The sequence below is a fragment of the Syzygium oleosum genome, unplaced genomic scaffold (assembly GCF_021117445.2).
Source record: "Syzygium oleosum isolate NSW1041296 unplaced genomic scaffold, Sole_v2.1 Sole_v2.14, whole genome shotgun sequence".
Lineage (NCBI taxonomy): Eukaryota > Viridiplantae > Streptophyta > Magnoliopsida > Myrtales > Myrtaceae > Syzygium > Syzygium oleosum.
Genome location: NW_026607498.1, coordinates 6123968 through 6137662, shown reverse-complemented (window position 1 = coordinate 6137662; position 13695 = coordinate 6123968). Strand labels below are relative to the sequence as shown.

General features: G+C 42.0%; 2 protein-coding genes across 9 annotated transcripts; one reads left to right on the top strand and one right to left on the bottom strand.

Annotated features, from left to right (window-relative positions):
• The first annotated feature begins 1855 nt into the window (after window positions 1–1855).
• LOC115693809 (probable methyltransferase PMT20) lies at window positions 1856–6696 on the top strand. Of its 7 annotated transcripts, none has more exons than XM_056317583.1 (8): window positions 1861–2096; window positions 3701–4007; window positions 4091–4239; window positions 4330–4525; window positions 4684–4894; window positions 4998–5673; window positions 5777–5854; window positions 6096–6696. In XM_056317583.1, exons 2-8 carry the CDS (start codon window positions 3726–3728, stop codon window positions 6316–6318), a joined length of 1815 nt encoding a protein of 604 aa, XP_056173558.1. In that variant the 5' UTR covers window positions 1861–2096; window positions 3701–3725; the 3' UTR covers window positions 6319–6696. The 7 variants fall into 7 exon arrangements, with proteins under 7 accessions (XP_056173561.1, XP_056173558.1, XP_030476730.2 ...); XM_030620870.2 differs by having other exon boundaries at window positions 1861–2133; XM_030620868.2 differs by having other exon boundaries at window positions 1861–2137.
• A 640-nt stretch (window positions 6697–7336) lies between these two features.
• LOC115693810 (cyclin-dependent kinase F-4-like) lies at window positions 7337–13695 on the bottom strand. 2 transcript variants are annotated; one of them, XM_056317587.1, is made up of 18 exons: window positions 13528–13695; window positions 12078–12376; window positions 11420–11959; window positions 11261–11339; window positions 11085–11153; window positions 10909–10998; window positions 10699–10837; window positions 10415–10517; window positions 10276–10328; window positions 10119–10185; window positions 9805–9913; window positions 9657–9722; window positions 9520–9588; window positions 9354–9417; window positions 9165–9278; window positions 9026–9057; window positions 8615–8693; window positions 7337–7732 (listed from the first exon to the last, which is right to left on the bottom strand). In XM_056317587.1, the coding sequence occupies exons 3-18, from the start codon at window positions 11425–11427 to the stop codon at window positions 7512–7514; spliced, it is 1362 nt and encodes a 453-aa protein (XP_056173562.1). In that variant the 5' UTR covers window positions 11428–11959; window positions 12078–12376; window positions 13528–13695; the 3' UTR covers window positions 7337–7511. The 2 variants fall into 2 exon arrangements, with proteins under 2 accessions (XP_056173562.1, XP_056173563.1); XM_056317588.1 differs by having other exon boundaries at window positions 9165–9275.

Below are 13695 nucleotides of genomic sequence, written 5' to 3'. Positions count from 1 at the left end.
CCAACAATATATAACATGTCCCAAATAACATAGTGATCTTCCATGTTAAGGAGAAAGCCATCTTCAAAAAGGCAAGCTAGAAGCTTCGTATTATTAGATGGTTCAAACTGGGATCGAATCGAAAGTTTAGGATGGTGTACGCAATTTCGTTTTAACTTCGAATTGGCCCTTCACCACGTACGATGTCTAGGCACTCCGAACCGAGTTTATGCCTTTTTTTTGTCATGGCGGATTCGAAAGTGAAGAAATTTCTTGATAGTTTATCTTTGGGTTTTCATGGTATTGTCTCTTCTGGGGAAAAAATCAAAGTGCGTGGGCAAACATGAATCCAACCAACTGATGTCTCATGTACCTAACTATGAAATGAATCCAACCAATTTGATCAAACATAGAATATTCTCTCTCTCTCTCTCTCTCTCTCTGAATGACAGTACGGACACGCGCAGGGCAATGAATTTTCTCTCATGGGGTTCGATCATACGAATTGCAGAATCAGAACAGGCCAAAAGAACAAAAGCGTAAAGGCAAGAGAGAAAAGAAAGGGAGGCATTCCCTGATCCCATCTGAAACTATGTCCGGTTTAAAGAGAGACAGAGAGAATCTCTCACCTCGCCACGCCAAGGAAACTTCGAGGAAGAAGACAGGGAAAGGTGATGATGTAGAGAGAGAGGGAGAGAGATTCACAGTCTGATTTCATCAATGGCTTCAAGCCGTACCAGGTGTGTCCATAGTTTAGTCCGAACGGTCTTCTTTTTTGCCGGCATAGATTCTGGTGAAAATATTCTTAGAATGAACCAAGGTGGAGTTTTTTTTTTAATAAAGAAATTGAGCATGACTAGTGCTATAACTTTATCAATTTCCAATTGATCGTTAGATTTATAAATGAACGAGAAATGATCTATGGGCAAATCAGAATAGTGTACGACCCTAGAATCGAGTGAAAATTATAGTCCAGGTTCACCGATGAACAGGAAATATATGTGTGCGCACACGAAGACCTAGCTCGGCCCTATAACTCGACCTAAAAATGCTTATGGGTACTTATGGCTCGGATCGGGTCTAGACGGGCCCCTGGGCTTGTAGGCTTATGATCAGGTCTAATATGGACATCATTCACATACAAATTTAATTAATAAGAACTTTGGTGAAAGTCACCATCGACAAGGGTCAGCACCATTGCCGCAATCATCGCCTCTTCTCAATAGATTTACGTATCCAATATCGATCTAGGTTTGCCATGAATAGTTTCGAATAATACACCCATTTCCGTAGTTACATCCAATTTTCTCTCGAGCAAGAGATAGCATGTATTATCTAACTTTATCCTATCTTACCTAACTTTTTGTGTGAGCAACCAAACACAGTCCAAAATTTCAAAATCTTTTCTTACCATAAAAATACAAACCGGATATATTGAAATCTAAAACATGCCGATCATATTATAATTGTTTTATGGAATTGATATATTAAATGATGCAACATATGCGGATACTTACCGAGTGTTTTATGAAAGTGATATATTAAGCGATGCAACATATGCGAATGCTCATCGAGCGTTCCATACTTAAAGCCTCGATAGAAATTTACCTCATATTATTTACTTTAAATTTATCTTGAAAGCATTACAACTTCTTGTCCGGTCTGCGTGTAATTCAGGTCCATCATGCTCCTCCACGGTGGAAATCAATGGAGGGTCTGTCGCTTTTTACCTGATGATGACGACTCCTGGAGAAGACAGTGAAAAAGGCGCAGAAAGAACCAAAAAGCCAGTAATAAAATCTCTCAGAAGAAAAGCTAAAGACCCACCAGGACGGTGAGCAAAGCGCTTGCCATAAGAGGAGAGAGAGAGAGAGAGAGAAACAGGGGCGACACAGCGAGGCAGAGGGCGAGAAAAGAGAGAGAGAGAGAGAGAGAGAGAGAGATGTTAATGTTAATGCTTATATCCCTGTGGCTGTGAGTCCTAGGAGCTCATCTTCATTCCTCATCTCTATCTCTGTGTGGGTGTGTCTCTCTCTGTCTCTACATCCTTTGAGACCTGAGACCCCACAAGTGGTGGCTGCTCTGCATCTGGGTCTCCCTAGATTTGAAGCAGAGAGGTGTCCAAGACTCTCCTCTGTCTCTCTTCAGAGTCGAGTGGGTACTTTCTTGAAACACGTAGACTCCTCCTGACTCTTCTTCTTGTTCTGTTTCGGCACTGTTCATTTCATTCCTTGGTACTTGCTTCTCTTCTCTCCTCTGTCGCGCGTAACTCAGATCCCATTAGCATTTGACCCCACTTTGTCCATTTCGGTCTTCTCCGTTTTCTTCAGAAGTAATTCGCATAGGATCTGATTGTTCCTGGGTGCGAAGTTCATTTCTTGTTCTCTTCTTGATCCTAGCTCCGCAAATTCAGTTGACCGGTCCTTGCTTATCACAGTTAGATTTTGTATGAGCAAGGACAGGATGGGAGGTCGCAGATTTCACTGATTCTTGGGTGGTATGCTTAGATTTAGATGCCCCTCGGCAACAGAGTACTATCACTTCAATTGTACTCTGCATTCTTTTCGTTTCTTCTTCGGATCTTGGTTTGCTAATTAGGCTCTGCTTTAGTCAAACTCAGGTGGATGTGACGCTATATACTTTGGTGGGCGACCATTTCAATTAAGATCTTTGAAGTTCTTGCTTTTCCTCTCATTGTCTGTTCTCTTTTAATTGTCAGTTTTTCTTGTTGAAAGTCAACAATTATTCTGAAGAGAGAACATCGATGTCGATATTGCCGACAGCTGAATTGGAAATGCCTCTCCTCTCAAGGAATTATGAAATCACACGAAGCGTGTCCAATTGGTTTGCTTTTCTTGATTATCCATGGCTTCTTTTTGCCTTTTTAACCTAGTGGGGCTTCTCAGAGAGAGAGAGAGAGAGAGAGAGAGAGAGAGAGAGAGGTCCTCCTATTAATGTTATTAGGTCGGCTGTGTTTGTTGAGCTTGGGCCCATTGTCACGTGAGAAAAAGGGAAAGTGACATGAAATTTTTTTATTTGTATGAAGTTACTGTCATGTCTTGTGAGCTTCAGAGGATTTTGCGAGTCCCTCTCATGAAGTCGGCATTAGAGTATTGACCGCTGATAACACTAGATCTGGTATATTTAACTATTTTTCTTAGATCCTTTTTAACACTGATTTGTCTTTTATGCTAAAATGGATACTGTTGCAGATAGCCACTAGTCCTAGAGACTTGATTTGAGTCCTACAATCATGCTCACCTAAACCTCTTCCAATGATCACTCGCTTTCATTGACAATGCATTATTGATTTTTCATCTTTTGAGGTTGATCTATGGGTTCTCTTTGATGAAAGATCTAAAAATGCTCGTTGTCTCTTTTCTCTATGAATTATGTTCTTAAATGCAATTCTGTCTTGACTGGAAACTTAGGGACTATACTTCTTTAATTTAATGTATCGAAACTATTCAGATTATTGCATTTGCAATTGGCATTTCGTGCTCAATATCTTGCTTTGCGAACAATGAGTGTCATAAGACAACGGAGTCATTGACATTATACTGCAGAACTAGTTTGAATATCATTTGTCTGATCAGTGGGCTTTCACAGAAATTCATTTATCTAAGCGTGGTGAAAAGTTCATCGTGAAGTAAGCTACAAGTAGCTTTCAGATGTATCGTGTTAGGAATTTGACTTGAAAAGCCACATCTGATCTGTGCAGAGAGTTGTAATTTAATAACAGTAGGATGACGAAGCATAAGGATGGAAAACTAGGGTCCTTACAAGACAAGCGATCTAGAGTTCTTCCGATGACGACTTTGCTCGTTGCCTTATGTGGCTTGTCATTTTATCTGGGAGGTATTTACTGTGCTGAGAAGAACAAATTCGAGGTAAAGAATGTCAAGGACATTGCTAAGGCCGTCCCTTCTCCTAAAGAATCGACAGTTGCTCCACTTCAGATGAAGTTTGTCACTTTCCCTGAGTGTAGCTTAGACTACCAAGACTACACTCCCTGCACGGATCCTAAGGTAAGAGTGGACCATGTAGTTCGTTATGATATGATCTTAACAGAACGAATCTGAGATATATGGTCTTCTTCTTTTGGGTACAGAGGTGGAGGAAGTATGGCATGCATCGTCTGACTTTCATGGAGCGCCACTGCCCAGCGGTTTTCGAGAGAAAGGAATGCTTGGTCCCGCCCCCGGAAGGGTACAAGCCGCCGATCAAATGGCCAAAGAGCAGGGACGAATGTTGGTACAGGTAATTCTGTTTCCTCAGTCATGCTAGAGAACAGAAATTTCTGGAATTCACAACATGAAAGTGAAAATGAATATTTGGATCGGGACATAGGAACGTGCCATATGATTGGATCAACAAGAAGAAATCAAACCAGAACTGGCTGAGAAAGCAAGGAGAGAAGTTTATTTTTCCTGGTGGTGGTACTATGTTTCCCAATGGTGTGAGTGCATACCTCGATTTGATGCAAAATCTGATCCCTGGTATGAAAGATGGCACGGTTCGAACTGCCATCGACACAGGTTGTGGGGTGAGTTTGTACTAACTCTTGAAGTGGAAAAGAATTGTGTACTTTTTTTCATTAGCATTTCTGAGATGTGCAGATGCTTCTGTGATTTAATAGATTCGGCACTTACAGTTCTAGTGGCAGTTTTAGCTGATGCCTACGATATCTTGACATTGTTAAAGGTTGCGAGCTGGGGAGGCGATTTGTTGGATCGTGGGATATTAACGGTTTCTCTTGCCCCTCGAGATAATCACGAAGCTCAAGTCCAATTTGCCTTGGAACGGGGGATTCCGGCAATACTAGGCATCATCTCCACGCAGAGGCTACCTTTCCCATCTAACTCATTCGATATGGCCCACTGCTCAAGATGTCTTATCCCATGGACGGAATTCGGTAACTTCCTTTCCTGATGCGTTGAATCTAAATACCAGGAATAATGGGATGTGGGGGGTATAAAATCTTTCTTGTCTAACTTATGAAAGTGCATTGGTCACAGGCGGATTATACCTCCTAGAAATCAACCGGATACTGCGGCCCGGAGGTTTCTGGGTCCTCTCAGGACCACCAGTCAACTACCAAAACCGCTGGCGTGGATGGAACACTACTGTGGAGGAACAGAAGTCAGATTATGACGGGCTGCAGAAGCTGCTCACCTCAATGTGCTTCAAGCTGTATAACAAGAAGGACGACATTGCTGTGTGGCAGAAAACATCGAACAGCAGTTGCTACAACCGCCTCACAAAACCCGACGCCTACCCACCGAAATGCGACGACAGCCTCGAGCCGGACTCCGCTTGGTATACTCCGCTCCGCCCTTGCGTGGTTGTTCCGGATCCCAAGCTCAAGAAGATCGGTCTCAAATCTGTCCCCAAGTGGCCTGAGCGACTGCACATTGCACCCGAGCGCATGTCACAAATACACAGAGGAAGCGCGAGTGCTTTCAAGCATGATGATAGTAAGTGGAAGGTGCGGGCGAAGCACTACAAGAAAGTACTGCCTGCACTTGGGACTGATAAAATTAGAAACGTCATGGATATGAACACTGTCTATGGAGGTTTCGCGGCTGCTCTGATTGATGATCCCCTATGGGTTATGAATGTCGTCTCGTCCTATGGTGCCAATACTCTTGCCGTCGTTTATGATCGTGGGCTTATTGGAACATACCATGACTGGTAACTTCAACGAGTTGATTTTTGTTCGTAGGATCTCCAACTACAACTTTAATTGCATTTGATCATTGCAATGTTTATCTGTTTGCTTTGCCTCTTTTGGTAGGTGTGAGGCGTTCTCAACATATCCTCGAACATATGACCTTCTTCACCTCGATGGTCTCTTCACTGCTGAGGGCCACAGGTATTACCGGCTGTCTTCCATTTCAAATTTTCTTATCACCGTGAGTGTGTTTTTAATAATTGGCGTCTTCTCTAGCTTCTTTGCTTAGTGGAAGCACTTTAGATGATGACACCGTTATTATGGCGTGCTTTTCTAATTGACCCGAACATGGCCGAACCGGTTTCGCCTATATAATAAAACAAGTACCTTTAAGAACTCAAATTTATATTTCCTGAGAATGGAGTTGTTGGAATTTTGGCAGATGTGATATGAAATTTGTTCTCTTGGAGATGGACCGAATCCTCCGTCCGAACGGGTATGTAATGATGCGGGAGTCTAGCTACTTCATCGACGCGATCGCAACCATCGCAAAGGGGATGAGATGGGGGTGTCACAAAGAAGACACCGAGTACGGCGTCGAGAAAGAGAAACTATTGGTCTGCCAAAAGAAGCTTTGGTATCCGTTGAGCAAGAGTTCGCGGTGAAAAGTGAAGGAAGACACACACTTCATGTACAACAAAATTGCCGAATAGAAGTATAGACAATTGAGAGTTTCAATCCTGGATCAGACACACAAGGAGATCAGTCAAAAGAACCCAACAAGGGTTCAGGAATTCCTGCATTCAAATTCTTTCAAGCGATGAACAGTGACGAATAATACCTGATTCTGGTTTAGTGAGCCTTCTCATACAAGTATATTGTCCCATAGGCTGAAGATGTATTTTTTTTTTCCTCTTTCGTTTTCGTACTTTAATTTGTGATTGTCATTCTTTAGTCCTCTTTCCGCCCCTGCTTCTCCTTTGTTTCCACACTAGTTGAAAACTGCCGGAGTTACTCAAATGCGAGAGGTGTATTCCAATGAATTTTTTCTTTTATTTTTGCAGTAGGGTGACATGCTGCAATGTCACTGTCCTCTTTTTTATCATGTTTACCTCTTCTTGTGAACGCAACAAAAGTGAAAGGAGGGTGACTGGTGTGAGTTCCCATTTCTATGGTTATTGCTTGGATTGTGTGGAATGTGATGATGCCAAAGGTGGTCCATAAACAAAAGATGCAAATGACTTTCTTTTTCAATAAGGAAAAGTGTGGTTTCTTCCCAAGTTCGTAATTTGTGTGTTCTCGTGTATAGTGAGATTCCTCATAGTTTGCGTGGAGGCTTCTGTAAAATTGAAATTATTCCGTTTCTGTAGAGAGAGAGAGAGAGAGAGAGTTTACAGGATTGAACTTTACAGTTGCTGTATGGTTTGGCACTACTTATAAGGACAATGTTCTATTGTCCTGAATTGTCTTTCCTGACTGGCAAAGTCGCAAGAATCTCAATAACCTTTCATCAAAGAAGCCAGTATCTCTTCTTTCCTCGTAGAATGATTTTCGAATTCCCGCGATATGCATGCTAATGAAGCATTGGTCGATTCAAATTCCTTCCTACTTGGCACGCCTTCGCTTCCAAATCGCAATACGACGGGAACCAAACAAATAGGCAACAGCAGCACTGATCAAGCATATATGCCAAGAGCCATTTATTTCAACAAATAGAACACCTCCAGATCACCGGGACATTACAAGAAAACAGAGTTACTAAAGAAATATATGTCAGAACACGAAACACCACAAACAGAGTACTGCAAGTTTGATCTTATTCTCAGACAGGAAGGACGGAAAAGGGCACCCTGCACATTCATCCCGCAACTTTGCGGTTATAGCCTCGGCCAGGTTGGATCCACTGTCCCTGGCGTTGTCCATAATAGGCGTGAACCGGTCCATCACGCCATCCGCCGGCCTTCAGAGGTGGCGGCTGTTGCTGCATCACCAGACCTTTGCGAGCACCAAAGCTCATATCTGCCAACTTTTCACTCACATCAGCCACTTCTCTAGACATTGGACCCTTTATCACAGAAGCTGCAACATTAAGAAGCATCATTTGTTAACGAGTAATAAATGACTAAATAAATGAAATCTCATGAACATTCTCCAGAATCCGAAGCCATCGATCGTGGGTGGAGTCTAGGACCTTGGGTGGATAAGTCATACTTTTCTGATTCAGAGCATCTTATATACGCGCTCACAATGAGCTTATATAAGTTAAGAGATTTCATTTTAGATTCTCATTTTAGAGGTATAGAGATTTGGCTTACGCGCAATGAATGAACAAGAAGTTTAAGTGTGCGTAAGACATCCAGGAAACCTCCCTCATAGAAACAACACAAAAAGGAAAGGAACAATGACACACCGCAAGTACCTGAATTTTTACCCATTCTCCAAATTGGATACCTAAACTTTTTTCTAAGTTTAATCAAGCGCAAGTACCTGAAGTTTTACCCATTCTCCAAATTGGATACCTAAAACTATATTTTAAGTTTAATCAAGTGCCTTTTTCAAATGAGGGTCGTCCATTAAAATCGCGGAAAATGTCAACGTGGTCACTAATGCCGTCAAATGACAATCAACTGTTCGTATTGACATCCAATGTGGCCTCTTAAAAAATTGCCACGTCAACAAATCAGATGACTAAAATCGTCACAGCAAACATACTCTTTCTCCTCACCACTCGATGTCTCAAAGGAAATGGCACAATTTTTCATAAGCAAGCAAGCCAATGTCGTCAATTGTACTTAACTTTTGTTTGGGAAATGAGCCACGCCAGCACATGACATGGTGATATATTTAACGAAGGCCTCACTTTGAGCTAAATTTGGAAAGTTCACATACTCAATTGAATAAACAAAAGGCAAAAGTCCAAATACTTACAGTGTCATTACCCCATAAAGAAATAAGACTTACTTGGGCTGCTGCTTCCCGATGGTTGAAATCTTGACTGTTTGACAGAGGAATTTGAATATGGCCCAACCTTGTTGGAATCCTTATGGAACAAAACAAAACTGTTTAGTACTTCTAGACATGCGATAATAGTGATACATTAATAATAAATTACGACAGATGGAAGCAACTATTATTAAATAGCCATGAGCACGTATGTTACATTACCTAGGCCCAAAAGCCCAAGGTAAAAACCACACGAGGACCTTACCTTAAATGGTCATGAGCATGTATGATATCCATAGTCAATAATTTAAAAAATGTTTACCAATTGCACGCCCAAACAATTTACTTCATTAGCTACCCAACATGTTGAATAGTTTTAACCATGATACTTAATATTTTTTTAATAGGAAAGGCACAAGAACTTCTCACCTGATTTACAATATTAAGCTTCCGCTGAGCACCTGTAAAAGTACAAATGATTACACTTCTCTTCGCTTGGCAATTTAATATCCATAGTGCTCATATATTGATAATCACTTCAAATAACCAGTAATTTATTTCATGCTACCTGTCTTCAGAGCCACCGCTCTTGGTGATGAATTGTTGCTGCCAAGCTTTCGATTATCCAACACCCCAGGATACCTTCTGCCGTTTTGCACCTCCAAAGAGCCTCTTGTTCCTACTGCAGCGAAACACGACAAATTAACTTCAAGCTGATGATTGATGATAAAAAGCAAAGTCTAGATAAGAAGACAACCAGGTGGAGGGGTCCGATTGGCAGTTAATCTCGATCGGAGGGCAGGAGGAATGTAGTAGCAACTCTGGCACAGAAAATATAAACAATGAACGAATATACCAAAAGAGCTCCCTTTATGTATCATAAATTTAACAACAAAAATTCAGGAAAAGCATAAAAGCTTCACCTGAAAGAAAGGATGCTGAAGGGCCTCTGCTGCTTCTGGCCTCTGGAGTGGATCCCATGAACAGAGGGACTGCATTTCACAATAAAATGTTATGATCGAATCTAGAGTAAGCAATATGTCATATCAATGGTGCTCACCCTAATGAGATTGATTGCATCCACACTGGCAGATGGTATCATTCTGGATAAATTCACACCAGGAAACTACATCGCAGAATAGCTGAGTCAGATTATACCTGCTGAGGGGAAAAAACACTGACCAAGCAGGTAAAACTTGTAAAGATACCTGTGGGAATTGATAATTAATGGCCCTAGCAAGATGAAGACCCTCAGCCCACGACTCCCAAGTAGGACTCCCCATCACACCACATATTTTAAAAACTTCATCCGCTTCACTGCAAAGCAGGCAAGCAAGGAAGTTCGTCAAACACTGAATTTCCAACAAAGAACTAGAAGAGAAACTTCAACCCAGAAATAAACATGAGGATCATGAGAAAACATTAGATTTGACATAATACAAACGGAAAATAGATAAATATTGATCGGACGGTAAGTGAGACGGGAAAAGTAACGGATATGCCTTAGCAAAAGATCATATACCTGATGCCAGGGAAGAGCGGGCGCAGTGTGAACATTTCAGCCATAATAGCACCCATAGCCCACATATCTATAGGAACATCAAAATCTCAGAGAGTCTAAAAGGTATGTACAAATGCTAAGTCAGAAGACATCTATTTTTTTCTTCTGGGACCCTTACCAACTTTAGAACCATAAAAGTGTGAATGAAGCAGCACTTCTGGCGCTCGGTACCTGTATTTATGTTTAAGATTTATCATAGTGTTGAGACAAAAGCGGAGTGAATCAGTCAGAGATCACATAGCGGAGAAACAACCCACCAGCGTGTTGAGACATATTCAGTGTATGGTGGATCCGAATTTATCTCACGAGCAAGACCGAAATCGGCGATTTTCACTGTGTCTTTGGTAATCAACAAGTTCTCTGCAAAAGAGAAACTGGCATAAGACTTAAACACAAGCCAGCCAAAAAGAAACCTATAGCGGCATTTGCGATCTTTATGATCAGACAGAGACTAAAGAAACCACCCAAAAAATTCCAGTAAATAAAGCTGGGGACTGATAAGCTGATCGTGACTTTTAACTCCCTAGTAAGCATGATTTACCTGGCTTCAAATCACGGTGGAAATACCCATGATGATGCATATAAGCAAGACCTTGAAACACTTGAAAGAACCAATTTCTTATTTCAGCCTCCGAGAAGAGCTTCTCTCTGTCCTTCATGAGCTGGTACAGGTTGCACTCCTGACAAAAGAAGACAACATCAGCCAATGAATTCCAAAAGACCACAAAAGGAATAATGCCACGCTACTTACCATGTACTCAAACACAAAATACAAGATATCATTCTCCCGGATGAGTTCTTTAAGCTTCACAATACTAGGATGATTCATTTTTCGCAATGACTGCCACAACACAACCACTACAATCAACACATAACCACAAAATTATATGATAGAGAAAACACAAAAAGAAAACTAATTTCTAGTACCTTCACTTCTCTCAGGTTCATGCACTCCTCCCAAGAATAGTATTTCTTCTTCATTTTCTTAATCGCAACCTGTTAAGGTTAAAGATTGACTAAGTACATTTACGGATGCAGAAGCATAGTAACAGCACCAAATATATGGAAAAATTGCAGTTCCAGCCGAGTCATGAACAACTTACAACTTCTCCAGTATGCTTATTAATAGCTCGCCAAACATTCCCAAATGTTCCATCACCTACTTCTTTAAGTAAGTCGTACCTACAGAAGTCAACAGGGTGGTCACATTAAGTCAAATTGCAAAACCTTCGGTCTACAATAGTAACAGAAGAAAAACTCACCTCTCCATTGTAACAGCAACTCCAGTGCAACAAGGCTCTTTCTTTATTCAAGAAAACAAAAGGAACTAAAAATGAAATATAACATTTACTTCAGTGGATGTCTCGTGCTGAACACCTCCAAATACTAATAAAAGCACCAAAGCCTGGGTCCCAGCTGAATCATCCGTTAAATTTCTATAAGCTGATGTGAGAAAGCATGAGCTGAATGTGCTGATGGATAGGTTTCTCAACTTTCCTCACCGTTGGAGCCATGGATTGTTGATCACAGATTGGCACCCGCGGTAAGAAAAGACGATGAGCGAGAATCATGTTGATAGCGACAACAAACTTAACAAAGAGACAGCCTCAGGGATACAAGCAGCAGCTGAGGTGTCAGGATCCCCTTCAATCTCCAATTAACAGCTTCCTCGTCACTCTAGCCGTTTGCCACAAAGGGAAACTTCAGATGACGTATCTAAGTGCTAAATAAGCAAAGCCTATACTCAATATCTCAATATCCGCCAAACTTCAACTTCAGATATGCAGTAGCAGACTTCAACCCTGTAATAATGTCACTAATGGGGTTAAAAGAAGTAAAGCCACATAGAAATTGACCAGTTACTGAAAATTGGACATAAACGGAGACAGTATGGGAAACAATTCACACGATTGCTTCTACCTCTGAAGATGTTCTCCCGGAAATTTTCACTTGATGGCCTGTTGATGCACTACCAAGTGCATTAAAGATCCAGGATAAATCACAGCTTGCATTACGCCCCCAGCAGTGATCATTCACAGAAGGCGACCACTAAGTGCAATTGACGAAGGAAACCAGAAGAAAGTCACCAAGCATAAGAAAACGCCAATCGAACACTTCCCAAAATGAAAAGAGACGAGACTGATCGCAGGTTGACCAAAGGCAGGCTTGCTCCATATCTTAGAAAATAAAATGCGCCTTAAAACCAGATCCTCAGAAACCTGACAACCATTACCAAAAACAACTAACCACATGAGAGATTTTATCATATGCAGGAAAGCAGATCATAAACAAACATCCATCAACTGGCTTCATCACATCTAAGGCTTACCAGAGATAAGCTAAAGATAAGAAACTAAAATCTTTCGCTCGAAACAACACGAAGTTTAAATAGAAGCCACGCCTCCATCTACTGGATTAAAACACTTCTCCACGGTAAAAGAGTAAAAGATCCACTAATTGAGTTTGCAGGCCCTTCATTTATTTCCCGATTATCTTCGATTTTGCGCTTGGTCTAAGGTTATATACCATGTTAGAAAGAGAATAATAGAACAAGGCAAGTTAATAAATACCAAACCAAGCCCAACACTAATTCGCAAGGAGTGATAACTACCGCGATATCACCTGCCTCTACCGTATATAAATCAGCTGACGTCCTAGAAAAAGGGGGAAAAAAATCACCTCGGAACAAACCCTTAGGTAGCAAAACCCTAAATTTAACAGGAGAGAACCAAAACCTTACCCATCCCGCCTTGAAAGCTAGCAATTGTAATAAATGACGGAAACCAACGGACAAAATTATCAAAAATTCAAGCGCCCCGACTCCTGAATCATTCCAAACCGCGCAAACATCACAACACTAATTCACAAGGAGCGATAACTACCGCAATATCACCTGCCTCTACGGGATAGAAATCAGCCGACGTCTCAGGAAAAGGGGGGAAAAAAAACCACCTCGGAACATTACCCCCGCGCAGGAAAACCCTAAATCAAACAGGGGAGAACCAAAACCTAGCCCGTCCCGCCTCGAAAGCTCGCGCAATCGTAATCAACGACGGAAACCAACGAACGAAATCATCAAAAATCCAAGCGCCCCCAACTCACGAATCGTTCCGAACACCCCCCGCGCAAAAACATCGCGAAAACAAAAAAAGCAAGAAAAAACAAAACTTGCGAACCGCGCAACCAATTCGAATCGAAACGGAGAACCTCAGCCCCCCTCAAAAAACCCCGGACGAATTCCTCAATAATCACGCCGCGACGAAACGCACCCAACCCCCCCCCCCCCCCCCCCTCCCCCACTTCCCCCGGTAAGCGACGATGATCCGCGCACAATCCAAACGGGATCGAGAGCGAGGGAGGGGGAGCGTACCCGAAGGCCGAAGCGCATACGAACCGGCGCAGGCGTCGGAGGAGGAGGGAGGAAGAATCCAGAGCTCACCCTCTCCCTTCTTGGATCCTCGACGAGATGCTCTCTTCCCGGGAATCGCTTCCGCCCTTTCTCCCTCTTCAACAACGACGAGACGCAGACGCAGACGAC

Bases quoted from the DNA above. Each gene is read 5' to 3' on its own strand.
- LOC115693809 (XM_056317583.1), top strand. From the start codon at position 3,726: ATGACGAAGCATAAGGATGGAAAACTAGGGTCCTTACAAGACAAGCGA. The intron at 4,008-4,090 runs GTAAGAGTGGAC...TTTTGGGTACAG, and splicing joins CTCCCTGCACGGATCCTAAG to AGGTGGAGGAAGTATGGCAT. The intron at 4,240-4,329 runs GTAATTCTGTTT...ATCGGGACATAG, and splicing joins AGGGACGAATGTTGGTACAG to GAACGTGCCATATGATTGGA.
- LOC115693810 (XM_056317587.1), bottom strand. The intron at 9,279-9,353 runs GTTGTCTTCTTA...GTTTCGCTGCAG, and splicing joins CAATCGGACCCCTCCACCTG to TAGGAACAAGAGGCTCTTTG. The intron at 9,058-9,164 runs GTAGCATGAAAT...GTACTTTTACAG, and splicing joins AGCGGTGGCTCTGAAGACAG to GTGCTCAGCGGAAGCTTAAT.